The 18,127-nt window shown below is 35.9% G+C and overlaps 1 protein-coding gene across 4 annotated transcripts in view; it reads right to left on the bottom strand.

Moving 5' to 3' along the window:
• Positions 1 to 13,034, bottom strand: part of TMEM156 (transmembrane protein 156) — a 51,990-nt gene extending 38,956 nt beyond the window's left edge. For all 4 annotated transcript variants that reach the window (XM_042936605.1, XM_042936607.1, XM_042936606.1 and 1 more), the window contains exon 1: positions 12,863 to 13,034. In XM_042936605.1, the coding sequence (XP_042792539.1) occupies positions 12,863 to 12,950 (88 nt within the window). In that variant the 5' untranslated portion in view covers positions 12,951 to 13,034. The remainder of the gene's footprint in view (positions 1 to 12,862) is intronic.
• Between the last annotated feature and the right edge of the window lie 5,093 nt (positions 13,035 to 18,127).

Here is an 18,127-nt window from a genome sequence, read left to right as displayed (position 1 = left end):
AGAAGCTGGAAAAGAAAAGAAAATGGATTCTCACCTACAGCCTCTGAAAGGGATGCTATTTTTGTACAGCATATTAGTTCTATCTTGTTTTTTCATTGACACACAAATCAGTGGTTATTTTTGTTGTATGCAGTTAACATTTTCAAGATTTATTTAGATAAACCCACATGGTTATAATTATTGAGGGTCTTTCCCCTGTCATTTCTTGCATGTTTGACCTCCCTTCTAGGATTATATCTTTTCTTCTATAGTTAATTCTCTATAAATTCCTTCTCTGAAGATCTGCTGTTTACAAACTCTGTTTTTGTTCATCTGAAAATCTACATCTCACCAGTTCCAGATTGACATTAATTTTACCTCAGTACTTTGCAGAGCTTATTCCACTGCCTCTGAGTTTCAAGGTTGCTTTCAAGAAATGAGCTACCTAATTTTCCTTTGAAGAAAATCAGTCTTTATCTCTGGTTATTTTTTTTTTTTTTTTTTTTTTTCATGTTCTAGAGAATTTTGTATTTACTCTGGTAGGGACTTGTTAGGTTTCCTGAATCTGAGGATGTATGTCTTTCTTCACTTTTGTAAAATTCTCAGCCACATCTCTTCAAACATAGTCGTTTCCCCATTCTGTCTCTTCTCTCCTTTGATAGCTTCATTAGAGATTTCTCCCTTTGTTCTCTATGTCTCTTAATCTCTATTTCATATTTGCTTTTTCTCTGGCTCTCTGTGTTGTGTTCTTAGTAATTTCTTCAGATATATATTCCAATTCATTATTCAGTTGTGTCTGATCCATTTATTCCATTCCTTGTGTTTCTACTTCATCTTATTATAATTTCATAATTAGACTTTCAAGTTATTCTTTTTCCAATCTGCATGATATTTCAGTTTCAGGTATATAATATAGTGATTCATAAATCTGCCTGATTATTTTTAATAGTCTTGTTTTTTACTCATACTCATTTGATACCATTTTTTATTGAAACAAACTAAATATTTACTTTATATGATATATCTCATAACCCCAATATCTGAATTCTTTAAAGATCTGATTCTGCTATTTTTGTCTCTGTTGACTATTGTCTGTTCATGTGGGGTTTTTAAAATTTATTTATTTATTTTTAGTAATCTCTACACCCAACATGGGGCCTGAATTCATGACCCTGAGATCAAGAGTCACACGCTCCTCTGACTGAGCCAGCTAGGTGCCCATAAGCCTTCATGTGTTTTATAATTTTTGACAATAGCTCATGTTACTTAGAATTTTGTTTGGGAAATTATTTGAGATCTGATTTGAAGATGTTTTCCTCCAGAAAGGATTGCTGTTTACCTCTGCTTGGTATCTAATACCACATTATCTCAAAATCACTTTAAATTAAATTTCTTGGTGTGGTAAAAAAGGAATCCTTATATACTGCTAGAGTATAAATTAGTCTGTCCACTATGGAAAACAATATGGAGGATCCTCAAAAAATTAAAAATAGATCATATCATTCAGCAGTTCTTCTTCTGGGTAGATACCCAAAGGAAATGAAAACAGGAGTTCACAGAGATATCTGCATGCCCATACAGTATTATCACAGTATTATTCACAATAGCCAAGATATGGGAATAACTCAAGTGCCCATCAATGGGTGAATGAATAAAGAAAATGTGTTATATATACACAAATGTAGTATTGTTCACCTATGAGAAAGGAGAATATCCTGCCATCTGTGACAAAATTGATGGACTTGAGTACATTATCCTAAGTAAAATAAGATCAAGAAAGACAGTTACTATATGATATCATTTATAAGTGAAATCTAAAAAACGTCAAATGAGAGAGGGAAGATGGTGGCAGAGTTGGAGGACCAGGATCCTAGGCTCATCTTGTCCCGTGAACACAGCTAGATAACTATCAAATCATCCTAATACTCCAGAAATCAACCTGAAGACTGACAGAACAAACTCCACAACCAAAGGGAGAGAAGAGTCCACATTGAAGAAGGTAAAAAGTGTGGAGCTATGGTTTAGGGGAGAAATGGATCACAGATACTGCAGAGGGGAGGGAGCCATGGTAATGGAGAAGGGGGGAGAGAGAGAGAGAGAGAGAGAGAGAGAGAGAGAGAGAGAGAGAGGAGCACAGAGGGGAATACACAAGGAGAACATTTCCCATAGCCATTGGCTTGGAAAATGAGAGGGGTTGTATTTTTTGAGATCTTACAACCAGTGGGGCTTGAAGTTTTGAGTTTTAAAGGTCAGTGGGCTAGGCCGGGATAGAGCCAAGAGGGGTCAGGGAGAGAAGGCAGGCAAACAGCCCAGGGGCAGACAGCATGGAAACAATAATCTGAAGAGAGCCTGGGGCACACAGCGGGGAGATTATTTGCTCTACTCAGAGCATATGCCTGAGAGGCAGCTTCGTGGAAATGCCTCTCAGGTAACAAAGGAACTGGTTGTCACCATTTCCCTCCCCACCCCTCAGCATAAACACAGAGCCACTTGCAGGAGGAAGCATAGCACTGACACTGGCTACCTAACTTGCTTACACCATGTCCCCTGAGTTCAGACTAGACTACTCTTCTCAGTCAAGCTTGCCTCAGTCCCAGCATGGAGGGTCCCCTCCCCTAGAAGACCAGCAGAAACCTCTGCCCACACCACATCTGACCAGAGATTTCTGCATGGTCTCAGTTCTGATGGAAGTGGTATCAGGTCTCATTTCACAGGCAGACCAGAGCACACCTAGTTAATACTTGCCACATTCAGACCAAGGACCAAACACTGCCCACAGCAGGCAAAGAAAGCCTCTGCAAATGACTTACCTGAAGGATAGAGCAGCTAAAACAAAATAGCAGGGCACACACAGCATACACCAAAGACACTCCCTGAAGCTCCAGGCCCTTGACACTACATGACCTCCTCATAAAGCCACTACTTTTAGGAGAAGGAAACATAACTGCCTTTTCTAACACAGAGAAGAAGGCAGAGACTTAGACAAAATGCCAAGATGGAGGAATTCATGCCAAATAAAAGAACAAGGTAAGGCCACAGCCAGAGATCTAAGTGAAACAGATATAAGTAACATGCCTGATGGAGAATTTAAAGCAACAATCATAAGTATACTCATTGGACTTGAGAAAAGAATAGAAGATATTAGTGAGATCCTTACCACAGAGATAAAAGAGTGAAGAAAGAATCAATCAGAGTTAAAGAATGTAGCAAAAGAGATTAGAAACAGGCTTGATGCAATGAAGAGCAGGCTGAAGGAAGCAGAGGAATGAATTAATGACCTAGAAGACAAAGTAATGGAAAATAATGAAGGTGAACAAAAGAGAGAAAGAATTATGGAACATGAGAATACACTTAGGGAATTCAGTGACTCAATCAGCCATAATAACATTCGTATTACAGGAGTCTCAAAAGAAGAAGAGAGAGAAAGGGGAGCAGAAAATTTATTTGAGAAAATAGCTGAAAACTTCCCTAATCTGGGGAAAGAAACAGACATCCAGATCCAGGAGGCACAGAGAACTCTCATCAAAATTAACAAAAGCAGGGCAACACCAAGACATAATTAAATTTGCAAAATATAGTGATAAAGAAAGACTCTTAAAAGCAGCCAGACAAAAGAAGTCCTTAACTTACAAGGGAAGACCCATAAGGCTAACTGTAGACTTCTCAGCAAAAACTTGGCAAGCCAGAGGGAGTGACATGATATATTTCAAGTGCTGAATGGAAAAAAATCTGCAGCCATGAGTGCTCTCTCCAGCAAGGCTATTATTCAGAAAGAAGGAGAGAGAAAGATTTTCCCAGACAAACAAAAACTAAAAGAGTTCATGACCACTAAACCAGTCCTGCAAGAAATATTAAAAGGGACTCTTTGGGAGGAAAAGACCAAAAGTAACAAATACTAGAAAGGGACAGAGAAAATTTCCAGAAACAACAACAAAACAAGTAATAAAATGGCAATACGTATGTATCTATTAATAATTACTTTGAATATAAATGACTAAATGCTCCAACAAAAAGACATAGGGTGTCAGGATGGATTAAAAAAGTAAGATCTATCTATATGTTGCCTCCAAGAGACACAGTTTAGACTTAAGATACCTGAAGATACCTGCAGATTGAAAGTAGAGGATGGAGAAACATTTATCATGCAAATGGATGTCAAAAAAAAAAAAAAAAAAAAAAAAAAGCCAAAGTAGCAATACTTACATCAGGCAAACTACACTTTAAAACAACGACTGGAGGGGTGTCTGGGTGGCTCAGGTGGTTAAGTGCCTGACTCTTGAGATAGGCTCAGGTCATGATCTCTCAGTTTGTGAGACTGAATCCTGCATTGGGCTGTGTACTACTGATAGCCTGCTTGGAATTCTCTCTCTATCTGCCCCTCTCATGCTCGTGCTCTCTCTTTCTCTCTCTCTCTTTCTCTCTCTCTCTCTCAAAATACATAAATAAACTTTAAAAAATAAAACAAAGACTGTAACAAAGATAAAGAAGGGGAGTATATCATAATAAAGGGGACAATCCACCAAGAAGATCTAACAGTTGTAAATATTTATGCACCCAACATGTAAGCATCCAAATATATAAAGCAGTGGATAACAAACATAAAGTAACTAATCAATAATAATACAATAATGCTAGGGGACTTTAATAGCCCACTTACATCAATGGACAGATCATTTAAACATAAAATCAACAAGGAAACAATGGCTTTGAATGACACATTGGACCAGATGGACTTAACAGATATATTTAGAACATTTCATCCTAAAGCAGCAGAATACACATTCTTTCCAAGTGCACATGGGACATTCTCCAGAATAGGTCACATACTGGGCCACAAAACAGGCCTCAACAAATACAAAAAGATTGAAATCATACCATGCATCTTTTCTGACCATAACACTTTGAAACTAGAGGTCAACCACAAGAAAAAATCTGGGAAGACCACAAATACATGGAGGTTAAATAACATGCTACTAAACAATGCATGGGTCAACCAGGAAATCAAAGAAGAAATTTTTAAATACATGGAAACAAATGAAAATGAAAACACAGCAATCCAAAACCTTTGGGATGCAGTAAAACCTGTTATAAGAGGAAAGTTTATACCAATACAGGCCTACTTCAAAAAGCAAAACAACAACAACAACAACAACACCCTCAAATAAACAACCTAACCCTACACCTAAAGGAGCTAGAAAAAGAACAACAAACAAAACCCAAAACCAGAAGAAGGAAGGAAGTAATAAAGATCAAGGCAGAAATAAATGGTGTAGAAACTAGAAAAACAGTAGAACAGATCAGTGAAACCAGGGGCTGATTCTTTGAAAAATTAATAAAATTGATAAACCTCAAGCCAGACTTATCAAAAAGAAAAGAGAAATGACCCAAATAAATAAAGTCATAAATGAAAGAGGAGAAATAACAACCAATACCACAGAAATACAATTATAAAGAATATTGTGAAAAACTATAAGCCAACCAATTGGACAACCTGGAAGAAATGGATAAATTCATACAAACATATAAACTACCAAAACTGAAATAGGAAGAAATAGAAAATGTGAATAGCCAAGAAATTGAATCAGTAATCAAAAAACTCCCAACAACAAAAAAAAGTTGGACCAGGACAAGATGGCTTCACAAGCAAATTCCACCAAATATTTAAAGAAGAGTTAATAGGGGTGCCTGGGTGGCTTAGTCAGTTAAGCATCCAATTTCAGCTCAGGTCATGGTCTCGCAGTCTGTGGGTTCAAGCCCTGTGTCAGGCTCTGGGCTGACAGCTCAGAGGCTGGAGCCTGCTTCAGATTCTGTGTCTCCCTCTTTCTCTCTCTGTCCTCCTCTCTCTCTCTCTCTCTCTCTCTCTCTTTCTCTCTCAAAAAAGTAAATAAACATTAAAAAAAATTTTTTAAAGGAGAGTTAATATCTATTCTTCTCAAAGTATTCCAAAAAATAGAAATGGAAGGAAAACATCCAAATTCATTCTGAATCCAGCATTACCATGATACCAAAACCAGATAGAGACAACACACACACACACACACACACACACACACACACACACAAAAGTACTACAGGCCAATATCTCTGATGAACACAGATGTAAAAATCCTCAACAAAGTACTAGGGAACAATGTCACATGTCAAATTTATACAAGAAAAAAAAAAAACAAAGACAAGACCTAATTCTTGGATTTGGCCTTTCACACCTTATAGGCAATGATCATTAATATCCAAGCTATGGCCAACTTGTGTTCACAAACTCTCAAGGGAAATTTTTTCCTTACTCTCTCCAGGGCCTAGGTAAAGGCAGACAAATTTCCTTATAGCCAGACAAGTTTTCCCTAGATTATTCCTTACTCCTTCACAGAGCACGTCACCTTTGGGGTCCCAGTCTTAAGCTCTGGCTTCTGTCTACCATGTATGACCCATGAAACAGACTCTAGGCCACTCAGGTGACCAATCTGTTTACTCTTGCTTACCAGTCTGAATTCATAATTTATAATCATTTTCCACCTTTGAGGAGTTTTCTTATTTTGTTAGTAGTTCAACTATATATTTTGTTGTTGTTCTTAATGTTTTAGTTTTTAATGTTTTATCTCACATTTTTAGATATTTTGTGCCAAGAGTATTTTTCAAGGTTGAATGCAAGAATAGAAGTCTCAACTCTCTGTTGACCTTCAAAAATAAGTGAGAATGTACAGTAAAATCTTCATTGTTTGACAGACAAGAGCAGCTCCAGAAACTACTCTACGTCAAGTCATATTTTCCCAATACCTAGGCTATTTCTCTGTTAACGAGTTGTCAAGGAACTTTGGAAGAAGCATGGATTCTTTCAGACAATACATATTCTAAGTGTTATTGGTTCAGTATATGAAATACAAACTGAAGAAAATAAGTAATTTTTACCACCAGAAACATAGCTAGTACAACCACTTTGGAGATGCATTTGGCAGTTTCTTATCAAATTAAATATATTGAGCTATTTTACTACTAGTTAGCTGATAGAAATGAAAACATATTTTCATATGAAGAGTTGTACAAAAATGTTCATAGCAGCACATTTATAATGGCCAATAACTGGAAACAACCCAGTGGCATAAGGGACAAATGCGATATATTTGTATAATGGACTATTTAGCAATAAATAGAAAAGAGCTAGTGATGCACTTAATAACATGGGTGAATCTCAAAAACATTATGCTAAGCTAAAGAAGCTAGATCAAAAATAGATACTGTGTGATGATTCCGTCTATATAAAGTATAAGAAGGGATAAAACTAAACTATGGTGACACAGGTCAGAAAGTTGCCTTGGGAACAGGAGAAAATTTGACAGAAATGAGCAAAAGGAATCCTTCTGGGAGTGATGAAAATCTGTATTTTGTATGGGGTTGTAGTTACATAGTCACATATGATTGTCAAAATTTATAAAACCGAACACTTAAGATCTTTGTATTTTACTGTATGTAAATTGTGCTTTTAAAAAAATAGCCAAACTAAACAAAACACCTCCAATTGTTTCTAAATAGTTTTAATCAGGGGCGCCTGGGTGGCTCAGGCGTCCGACTTCAGCTCAGGTCATGATCGCTGTCGGGCTCTGTGCTGACAGCTCAGAGTCTGGAGCCTTCTTTGGATTCTGTGTTTCCGTCTCTCTCTGCCCTTCCCCCCACACACTCTATCTCTAAATAAATAAATAAATAAATAAACAAACATTTAAAAAATTTTAAATAGCTTTAATCATTATTGGATATTCTGCATCATAATTCAGCAATTTAAAAACATTAGCTAGTGTGCCTGGGTGGTTCAGTTGGTTAAATGTCCCACTCTTGATTTAAGCTCATATCATAATCTCACAGTTCTGAGTTCAAGGCCAGACATCAGGCTCCTGCTGACAGTGCAGAGCCTGCTTGGGATTCTCTCTCTTCCTCTCTCTCTAAACTTCCCCCATTCACTCTCTCTCTCAAAATAAATAAATAAACTTAAAAAAAATATTAGCTGCCAGGAGAGAAAAAAAGCTAATGGCTTAGCTGCCTAATTACAGAGATATTAGTTAACATACTTTTTTTTTCCTTTGGTTACAGGTCTGTCTCTTTAACAACTGGTATAGACTCAAAGAGTATCAATTTCAATAGCAAAAGTTCAAATAATTACATTTCCATCTTGGGTTCAGTAATTGAGGCTTCTCTAGTAATATTGAGTTGGAAAGGGTAAAAATACATCATGTTGCAAATGAATGATACATTGATGGTGTTAACCAGGTAAGGAACAGGGGAGTCTAGACAGGATATGGATTTATTCATAGAACATTTGGGAAAGACAATTTAAAATATTTCTTGGGGAAAAGGGGCAAAGTTTGGGGTTACTTTTAATTTATGGTAACAGTATGTGGAACAGTGGGAGATAAGAAAGATTGCTGACTTTACTTGTCAAAATAGGGAAGTAAATGCACATTATGAAACTCTCCATGGGAAAAAAAAATGGTAGGAAAATAACCTAGGGTAAACAGACACATATCTTTTAAGTGAAAGATTCTGTGAAATAAATTTCATACATTGCACAACCTAAAAGTTCTTTTAAGTGAAAGATTCTGTGAAATAAATTTCATACATTGCACAACCTAAAAGTAAAATTTTGCTTCAAAAATACAAGAGGAGGATAATAGTGCCTGATCTGCCTAAATCAAAAGGTGGTTATGATGATCAGATAAGAAATGCTTCCTTCAAGAATGTTTCACTTTTATTTCCTTTACAGTATGAGTCAGAAAATTCACTCCATCAACAAATACTTGGTGAGTGCCTCTTAATGTGGCAGGTACTGTCCTAAGTGCTTAAAATATGACCTAAACAGACAAAAACCTCATTTTCATCAAGTTTATGCTCTATTTGGAGAAATCAGACAGCAAAAAGTACACACGATAAGTAAGTTATATAGGGTATGAGTGCTATGGAGAAAAGAAACAGCAGTATCAGGGTAAGATATATTACCGCATTATTATTTTAAAGAAAGTTGTTTTTCTATAAAAACAAAAAAGGTGTACAGAAAGGGCATCTACCAATGCAATGAGAACCTAATAGAAAGCATCCCAAGCAAGGGTTGCTGTATATAATCTAACAGAATAAAACCCGTTCTGCCAAAGCAGTGGAAAGCATTTTATTTAGCCGTGTCTATTTTTTTTTTTTTGCCAGCATCTAATGTCTACAATATATTTGTAAACATATTGTGTCGATCAGTAGCCATTTGCATTCCATAAAGATTCAGAAAATTCCGTAAGAAATAAAATGTTACAACAAAGTAAATCTACCCATCTAGTTTTATTCCTTCTTTCTGAATATTTTCAGAATAGTCTCTCTTGAGAATGATGCTTTGCCACAAATGAGATGAAGTATTTAATGTGTCAGAATGAGTTATTACTTGTAAAAGTACTTGGTATAGTACCTGGTACATGTGTAAGTATTTATTACATTAAAAAAAAATTTTTTTAATAGTTGTTAGCCTATATCCCAGACCTTATTGGGGATTGTTGATTAACTTTTTAACGAGCCAATTAATGAGAGAAAAATTAAGTGCCCATTTTTAAGAACTAAGAACACTTTCAGGCAAATTAGTTGCAGTTACTCTTGATAACACTGTTCTTTATAATACAGACATAAGTAATGTGTACATAGGCTTGAATACTTCAGGGTTTATCCTATACTTTGTATACTTTGTAAGTTAAGTTCCTTTGTCCACTGTTTTCTTGCAGTTCACGGTCCATTATACTACCATTTCCATCAGAAAGTGTGAAATGCCAGGGAAAATGAAAGCTGGTAAACATAGTTTATGTCAGTTTGGCTCTTACAAGTAAGCGAGGAAGTCAAATAGCTAAATAAAATTAGGTTTGAGGTGTTGTTATCTCTGCTATTCCTGTCTTGCATTGCCATGAATTATCAGTAAGACATTTGTATGACTACAATTTCTGGCTTCAAGAACTTCTGAGATATTTATATGAGTACATTTTATTTGAAAATAATTGCTTCTCTTAGAGAGTGCTTGTGCAAGCAGGTAAGGAGAAATATTAGCTGATCATTAGAGCTCTGACAGTTATCTCTTTGCAACAAAAATGGAAGGAACATCCTCCCCAGACCGGCCTGGAAGCACCTTTTATGTTTCCATTGTACCTTTTTACATTGCTATTTCAGTAATTACAGTATTGTATTTAATTATTTACCAGTCAGGCCTCCCGCTAACTGAAAACTCCTTGAAAGAAGAGTTGCCTGTTGTTTTTGTAGCCCCGGGTTCCTGGTACAGGTAGACACTATTCATTCCAATTTCAGTATATGTGCTGCAGAAGCCAGCACAGGTAGGCACTGTTCATGACCGGAGGAATAAATAAATAAAAGATCACTGAGATTGATACGGGTTAAGAAGGTCTCTCTCTCTTAAACACTGTAAGTCCAATAAAAGTTGGTTGGTGAAGTCTCCTGTTTGGGGCAACCCAGGCTCTCTTAATTGCAAGCATCTCTGAATCAAAATATATCTATTCCTTTTCTATCTCCACTATCTACATGCAATGTAAGTGTAGCAAATCATTACATTAACTACTGTATCTTAGTATAAGCTGTCTTTCAAATAAACTGGAAGTATTAAAATAGTTTCTCTTGCCAGTGCATGCTCAATGCAAACTCATTAAAAGTCCAAAACACCATTGAAGAAGTTCCTCTTCTTCAATAAAGTTAGACTAGATAGCTTATACTGTGTAATTATGATAATTGAATATTCTGAGTAATGATTATTCAGAGACTCAGACACATTCTTGATGAAAAATGATCAAACACAGTTCTCTATTTTTAACTTAGGCCTTCAGAGGGTTTATTATTTTGAAATCAAATCTATTAAACCTCATGAATACATTATTCCTCATTAAGATTCCTTCTGAATTCATTTGATGTGTTAACGACGTGGTATCAGTGAATAATTTATAAGTAAAAATCATTTTATAATATTTATCTTAGAAATTAAAGTGAATAGGATGTAAGAAAAAAATGGGGGAAAAAACCCACAAGTAACTGATAAGAAGAGTAGGACTATACAGGAGAATCTCAAGGTTAATTTCAGCACTTCTTGAACATCTAAAAATTTTTACCAGGTATTTTATTTTATGAAATATGACATGTCAACTTATTTCATAAGGCAACTATAACTGTGATTTAAAAATTACTGAAAAAAAGTGAAATAATCATTTGCCTTTAGTTGGATCTGTATTAGACTAGATAAAATGAAGCTATATGACCTTGTTCCTGGTGATCCATAAACCATTATAAAATATAAAACGTGCACTATTGCATGTGTAAAATATTTTACTCAATCATCAACCTTTCATTTATGGTGGCTGTGTGCAAAATCCCTTCTACCACAAAATGACATCAGGATAAGATGACGGTTTTCAAACATTTTTGTTTGTTGGCCCCAAGGAAGTTCCCTTTGAAATAAAATTCCCAAATAAATCCATCCCCCTAAAGAGTCCAAGGAAATATCTATCTGTGCTGTTCTTGGACCAGGAAAAGCGAAGTGGCTATTTTAAGTTTGCAGAGGCAATATAGGTAGTAGTGAGAGCTGATTGTAATTAGTTGTGAAAGTAAAAACACAAAAATCATTAATGGTTGATTACTGTCAAGACATCTGCCCAAGAAAGAAAAGCTTTTCACATGCTCTGGCAATCACCAGTTCTCATAACACAGTAACCAACAGTTAGCAAATAGTTTATGAAATCTTTTTTGAGGCTGATTACTTGGTTTTTGTTAGATGAACCTGATTTTTTGGAGATGTGAGGTCCATCTTCATGGCCTACCTTAGATAACTATCAAATCAGCTTACTATTTAAAAGGCTTAAAAGTTGAAATAAGTTATCTCCATTCCAATTCTAACTATTCTCTATATTTTCACTAAGTGGAATCAAGAATTAAAAATATATGTTATGATTGTTTAGTCTGAGAAACACAATGCCAGAAAACCAAGAAAATTTTGAAAAATTCAATCATTCACAAAATTGTACATAGTGTTTATTTAGCAAAAATATTGTTATCTGGCCACTTAGTATCATGTACATGCAACAGTAATCATGGCAGAATGTCATCAAATATAAGCTTTTCCCTGATTTTAAGCAAATTCATATAACTTTAATGATAGAATATAGTGTTTTCTTTTTACTTTTTCTTATTATTAAATGCTAGGGAGCACAACTATTTTCCGAACGCACATTTATATATATTTTAAATCTTTTACTGACATATAAAAATAGTTCAAATTTACATTTATTTATTTTCTTATCCTAGGTTCCAACAATCATATCACAAATCCCTGAAATATCCGCAGAGGACATTTTGTTCCATTTTTTCTCTAGTTACAAATATACATACGCACACACCTGCTGAAATTTGCACCCATCTTATTTCAAATTCTCTTATTTTTCAAAAAGCAACAGTGAGTTATTTGTGTGAAATAGCTGTGGTAGAGGGAAATCAAACACCTTTAACATAACAAATATAACTCACTTTGTGAAATAAGTCTAAGCATACTTAAAACTGTTTTGAAGGAAACTACTTCAAAGAGCAAAATCATGTGAGATGAATGTAAACTCAATGTTTAAAATCTAGACTACACATTTTAGATATTTCTTTTCATTTTTTATTTCACTACAGTATGCCACAATAATTAAGTACTGCAAATAAGGTTACTGTGCTATATAACAGCCAACTAAAATTACAATCTCATTTTCTTAACTTTTCAGACATAGAACTTCAGCCCAGGCAGCGTGTATCCAAGAGAGGATCTTTCCTTGTAACCGTTACCTATCATAATTTTTTTTTAATTAGAAAAAGAAAAGATAAATTATAATTATGTACTCACCTTTTGGTGTCTTAAAATGTTCTGGCAAAATTAAAATGAATGCGATCACAATTGCCAAAAGTAATTTAAAGAAGGCTGTTTTTGTCATGTCTATTCACATGACACAGTGTGTTCCCCTCCAGTACATTGGTGGCATGTTTCTTCCTGCTTTGGGTTTCATCTCTGCAGTTCTTTAAGTTTATGCAAGCAACTTCATACTCACTTCCTTTTGTGTAAGACTAAAAAAAAAAAAAAAAAGAAAAAAAAAAAAAAGAAAAAAAAGAGGGCTTGATTGCTTCTCAGGCTTTTGGCTAAGATCGATTGTAAAAAAAGAGGCCTTGAACTGAGACTTTTTCATTTTGAGTCACTTTCCTTTAAGAAGACTACTGTCTGATAGACACTTTCAAACTATCTTCTAAACAAGAAAGATAAAGAAATGATGTCAAGAAGGAAAGATCTTGTCCTCACCTAGATTTGAAGGTGTTTTCCCATTTTTGCCAATGTGTGTGCGTAAATATAAACCCACAATATACACACCAGAAATAAAATGATGAAGGTCCGTCATGCCCATTCATTCACTTACTTAAATGATTGTTGACCCCTTGTAAGTGCCAGGCACTGAACTGGATTCTAATGTTCAGAAAACAGTGTGTCTATCAGACAGTAAACAGTACAAATGTAAGGATAAATGTAAGGATAAACCAAAATTTCAGTTCTACTTTATACTACTTTGTATAAAGTGGTGGAATGTGACTCATTATCATCATGCCTGTAAACATGTGATAATAGTTACAGAATCCACATTGTCAGTTCCCATTTCAAAAATGATCTTTCATTATGATAATCCCAGTGAAATAAAATACTTTGTTTTAGAATATAAATGAAGAGTAGGGGAAAATCAAGTTGAATAAAGAATATGTGTGGGGCGCCTGGTGGCTCAGTCGGTTAGGCATCCACTTCAGCTCAGGTCACGATTTCACGGTTTGCAAGTTCGAGCCCCGTGTCGGGCTCTGTGCTGACAGCTCAGAGCCTGGATCCTGCTTTGCATTCTCTGTCTCCTTCTCTCTCTGCCCCTACCCCGCTTGTGCTCTGTCTCTCTCTGTCCCTCAAAATTAAATAAATGTAAAAAAAAAAAAAAAAAAAAGAATTCTAAATAAATAAATAAATAAATAAAAGGATATGTGCAAACACATACTTTTCCTCCATTGTTCTTGTTTTCTGGTTTGAAAAAATAGTAGGGATATCTCCAATCATTTTTTCCCTGTTCACTCCCTCTTGTACCCCCATCACCCCATCTGTTTCCACTCATCTTATGTGTTCTTACCCACACAACCTAGGATTTTATGGAACAATGGGTGAGTGGAAGAGTAGGAGGCAGGGAACAAAGTCATGCTCTGGATATATTGTGAGTATAAATTAACTGTCTCATCTTCTGATTGGGTGTGAAGATTTGATGGGCAGACAGGAATCATGGGTTAAGAGACCTTAGAAACTGAATCTAAGAACAGTCAAAATGGGTCTAAAACTTCAAACATTAGACTTATTTTTATGAATAGCATCAAGGATCATTCTAAGGAAGAAAGGAATTGATAAGAGTCATTGCCTGCACAGATTCCTGGACTGAGACATAATTGTGTTATATGTCCAGCAGTACCTTCAGTAAAGATGCTGATGGAAAGGGGTGAGTAACCCTGTCCCTTAATTCTTTCCCATCTTATGGGTGTCACTAAGTTATAGTGGACTTTCTATGCCTCATTTGACCCTGTTTTGGTTCCCTAATTTTTACTTATGAAAACAAACATTCCAACCATAATTTTACTAATGGAGAAGAAATTGATCAAGAAAACATTTACTTGATATTACACCACTAAGTTAGTTTAGTTTAATTCCTTTATCAATTTTCTTTAAAAGTGAAATTAAACCACACCACCAGTGTGTCATCTCTGATTTAGCAAAGTATGAGGACTATGATATAAACTCATATTTCGGGAATTTTTTATTGTCCATGATTCTACCATTATATTTGATTCTAAATTTTAGAAATACTTTTGAACATTTTGCCTACTGCTTAAAGTGTTAGCAGAACAATGGCTAATGACAAGTTCCAAATATCCCCTAGGTCAAATCCTCCAAGATTCAATGGCATGGGTTAAAATTAAAAAGTCAAAATATCTTGCTTTTTTTGACTGTCAAAATTTATTCACTAAAATGTTTTTATAACTGAAATTGCTACATAAGTTACCTCATTAAATATTTGCATTTTAAATACCAGAAATCACTAAAATTTAAGAATTAAGTGGCAGTTTCTTGTAGGTAATCCAATTTAAAATGATAGTTTCTTAGAAATAAATATAGGTTGCACTAACTTTTGATTATTTAACTTTCTCTTTTCTTTTCTTTAATGATTATTTATTCTTGAGGGAGACAGAAAGAGAGAGAAGGAGAGAGCATGCACAAGCAGGGTAGAGGCAGAGTGAGCGAGAGGAAGACACAGAATCCAAAGCAGGCTCCAGGCTCTGAGCTGTCAACGCAGAGCCTGACGCGGGGCTCAAACTCACAAACCATGAGATCGTGGCCTGAGCTGAAGTTGGATGCTTAACCAAGTGAGCCACCCAGGTGCCCCTAACTTTTTCTTTTCTTTCTTTCTTTCTTTTTTTTTTTTTTTTTGAATTTTTCTTAATTTATTTTTTTAATTTACATCCAAGTAAGCATATAGTTCAACAGTGAGCTCAGGAGTAGATTCCTTAATGCCCTTTACACATTTAGCTCATCCCCCCTCCCACAACCCCTCCAGTAACCCTCTGTTTGTTGTCCATATTTAAGAGACTCTTATCTTTTTTGTGCCCCTCCCTGTTTTTGTATTATTTTTGCTTCCCTTCCCTTACGTTAATCTGTTTTGTATCTTAAAGTCTTCATAGGAGTGAAGTCATATATTTGTCTTTCTCTGACTAATTTCACTTAGCATAGTACCCTGTAGTTCCATTCACATAGTTGCAAATGGCAAGATTTCATTCTTTTTGATTGCCAAGTAATACTCCATTGTATATATATACCACTTCTTCTTTATCCATTCATCCATCGATGGACATTTGGGGTCTTTCCATACTTTGACTATTATCAATAGTGATGCTATAAACATTGGGGAGCATGTGCCCCTTCGAAACAGCATACCTCTCTATCCCTTGGATAAATGCCTAGTAGGGCAATTGCTGGGTTATAGGGTAGTTCTATTTTTAATTTTTCGAGGAACCTCCTTACTGTTTTCCAGAGTGGCTGCACCAGTTTGCATTCCCACTAGCAGTGCAAAAGAGATCCTCTTTCTCCACATCCTCGCCAACATCTGTTGTTGCCTGAGTTGTTAATGTTAGCCATTCTGACAGGTGTGAGGTGGTATCTCATTGTGGCTTTGATTTGTATTTCCCTGATGATGGGTGATGTGGAACGTTTTTTCATGTGTCTGTCAGCCATCTAGATGTCTTCTTTGGAGAAGTGTCTATTCATGTCTTTTGCCCATTTCTTCACTGAATTATTTGGTTTTTGGGTTTTGAGTTTGATAAGTTCTTTATAGATTTTGGATACTAATTCTTTTTTTTTTTTTTAATTTTTTTTTTTTAACATTTTATTTATTTTTGAGACAGGGAGAGACAGAGCATGAACGGGGGAGGGTCAGAGAGAGAGGGAGACACAGAATCTGAAACAGGCTCCAGACTCTGAGCGGTCAGCACAGAGCCTGACGCGGGGCTCGAACTCACGGACTGCGAGATCATGACCTGAGCCGAAGTCGGCCGCTTAACCGACTGAGCCACCCAGGCGCCCCGTACTAATTCTTTATCTGGTATGTCGCTTGCATATATCTTCTCCCATTCTATTGGTTTCCTTTTAGTTTTGCTGGTTGTTTCCTTTGCTGTGCAGAAGCTTTTTATTTTGACGAGGTCCCTATAGTTCATTTTTTGCTTTGGTTTTCCTTGCCTCTGGAGACATGTTGAGTAAGAAGTTGCTGCGGCCAAGGTCAAAGAGGTTTTTGCCTGATTTCTCCTCGAGGATTTTGATGGCTTCCTGTCTTACATTGAGGTCTTTGTTCCATTTTGAGTTCATTTTTGTGTATGGTGTAAGAAAGTGGTCCAGGTTTATTCTTCTGCATGTCACTGTCCAGTTTTCTCAAAACCACTTGCTGAAGAGACTGCCTTTTTTCCATTGGGTATTCTTTCCTGCTTTGTCAAAGATTAGTTGGCCATACGTTTGTGGGTCCATTTCTGGTTCTCTATTCTGTTCCATTGATCTGAGTGTCTGTTCTTGTGTCAGTACCATACTGTCTTGATGATTACAGCTTTGTAATATAGCTGAAAGTCCAGGATTGTGATGCCTCCAGTTTCAGTTTTCTTTTTCAAGATTCTTTGGCTATTTGGGGTCTTTTCTGGTTCCATACAAATTTTTAGGATTATTTGTTCTAGCTCTGTGAAGAATGCTGTTGTTATTTTGATAGGGATTGCATTGAATATGTAGATTGCTTTGGGTAGTATTGACATTTTAACAATATTTTGTTCTTCCTATCCAGGAGCATGGAATATTTTTCCATTTTTTTGTGTCTTCTTCAATTTCTTTCATAAGCTTTCTATAGTCTTTAGTGTATAGATTTTTCACCTCTTTGGTTAGATTTATTCCTGATTATTCGTGATTTCTCTTTCTGTTGCTTCATTATTGGTGTATAGGAATGCAACCAATTTCTGTGCATTTACTTTATATCCTGCCAATTTGCTGAACTCATGGATCAGTTCTAGCAGTTTTTTGGTGGAATCTTTTGGGTTTTCCATATAGAGTATCATGTCATCTGTGAAGGGTGAAAGTTTGACCTCTGCCTGGATGATTTGGATGCATTTTATTCCTTTGTGTTGTCTGATTGCTGAGGCTAAGATTTCCCATACTATATGGTGAGAGTGGACATCCCTGGCTTGTTCCTGACCTTAGGGGGAAAGCTCTCAGTTTTTCCCCATTGAGGATGATATTAGCGGTGGGTCTTTCATATATGGCTTTTATGATCTTGAGGTGTGATCCTTCTATCCCTATTTTTGTAAGGGTTTTTATCCAGAAAGGATGCTGTATTTTGTCAAATGCTTTCTCTGCATCTATTAAGAGGATTATGTGGTTCTCGTCCTTTCTTTTATTTATGTGATGAATCACATTGATTATTTTGTGATATTGAACCAGCCCTGCATCCCAGGTAAAAATCCCACTTGGTCGTGGCGAATAATTTTTTTAATGTATTGTTGGATCTGGTTGGCTAATATC

The sequence above is a fragment of the Panthera leo genome, chromosome B1 (genome assembly GCF_018350215.1).
Source record: "Panthera leo isolate Ple1 chromosome B1, P.leo_Ple1_pat1.1, whole genome shotgun sequence".
In the NCBI taxonomy this organism is placed as follows: domain Eukaryota; kingdom Metazoa; phylum Chordata; class Mammalia; order Carnivora; family Felidae; genus Panthera; species Panthera leo.
The sequence above is the reverse complement of the archived record's forward strand: the minus strand, read 5'-3'. Positions and strand labels throughout refer to the sequence as shown.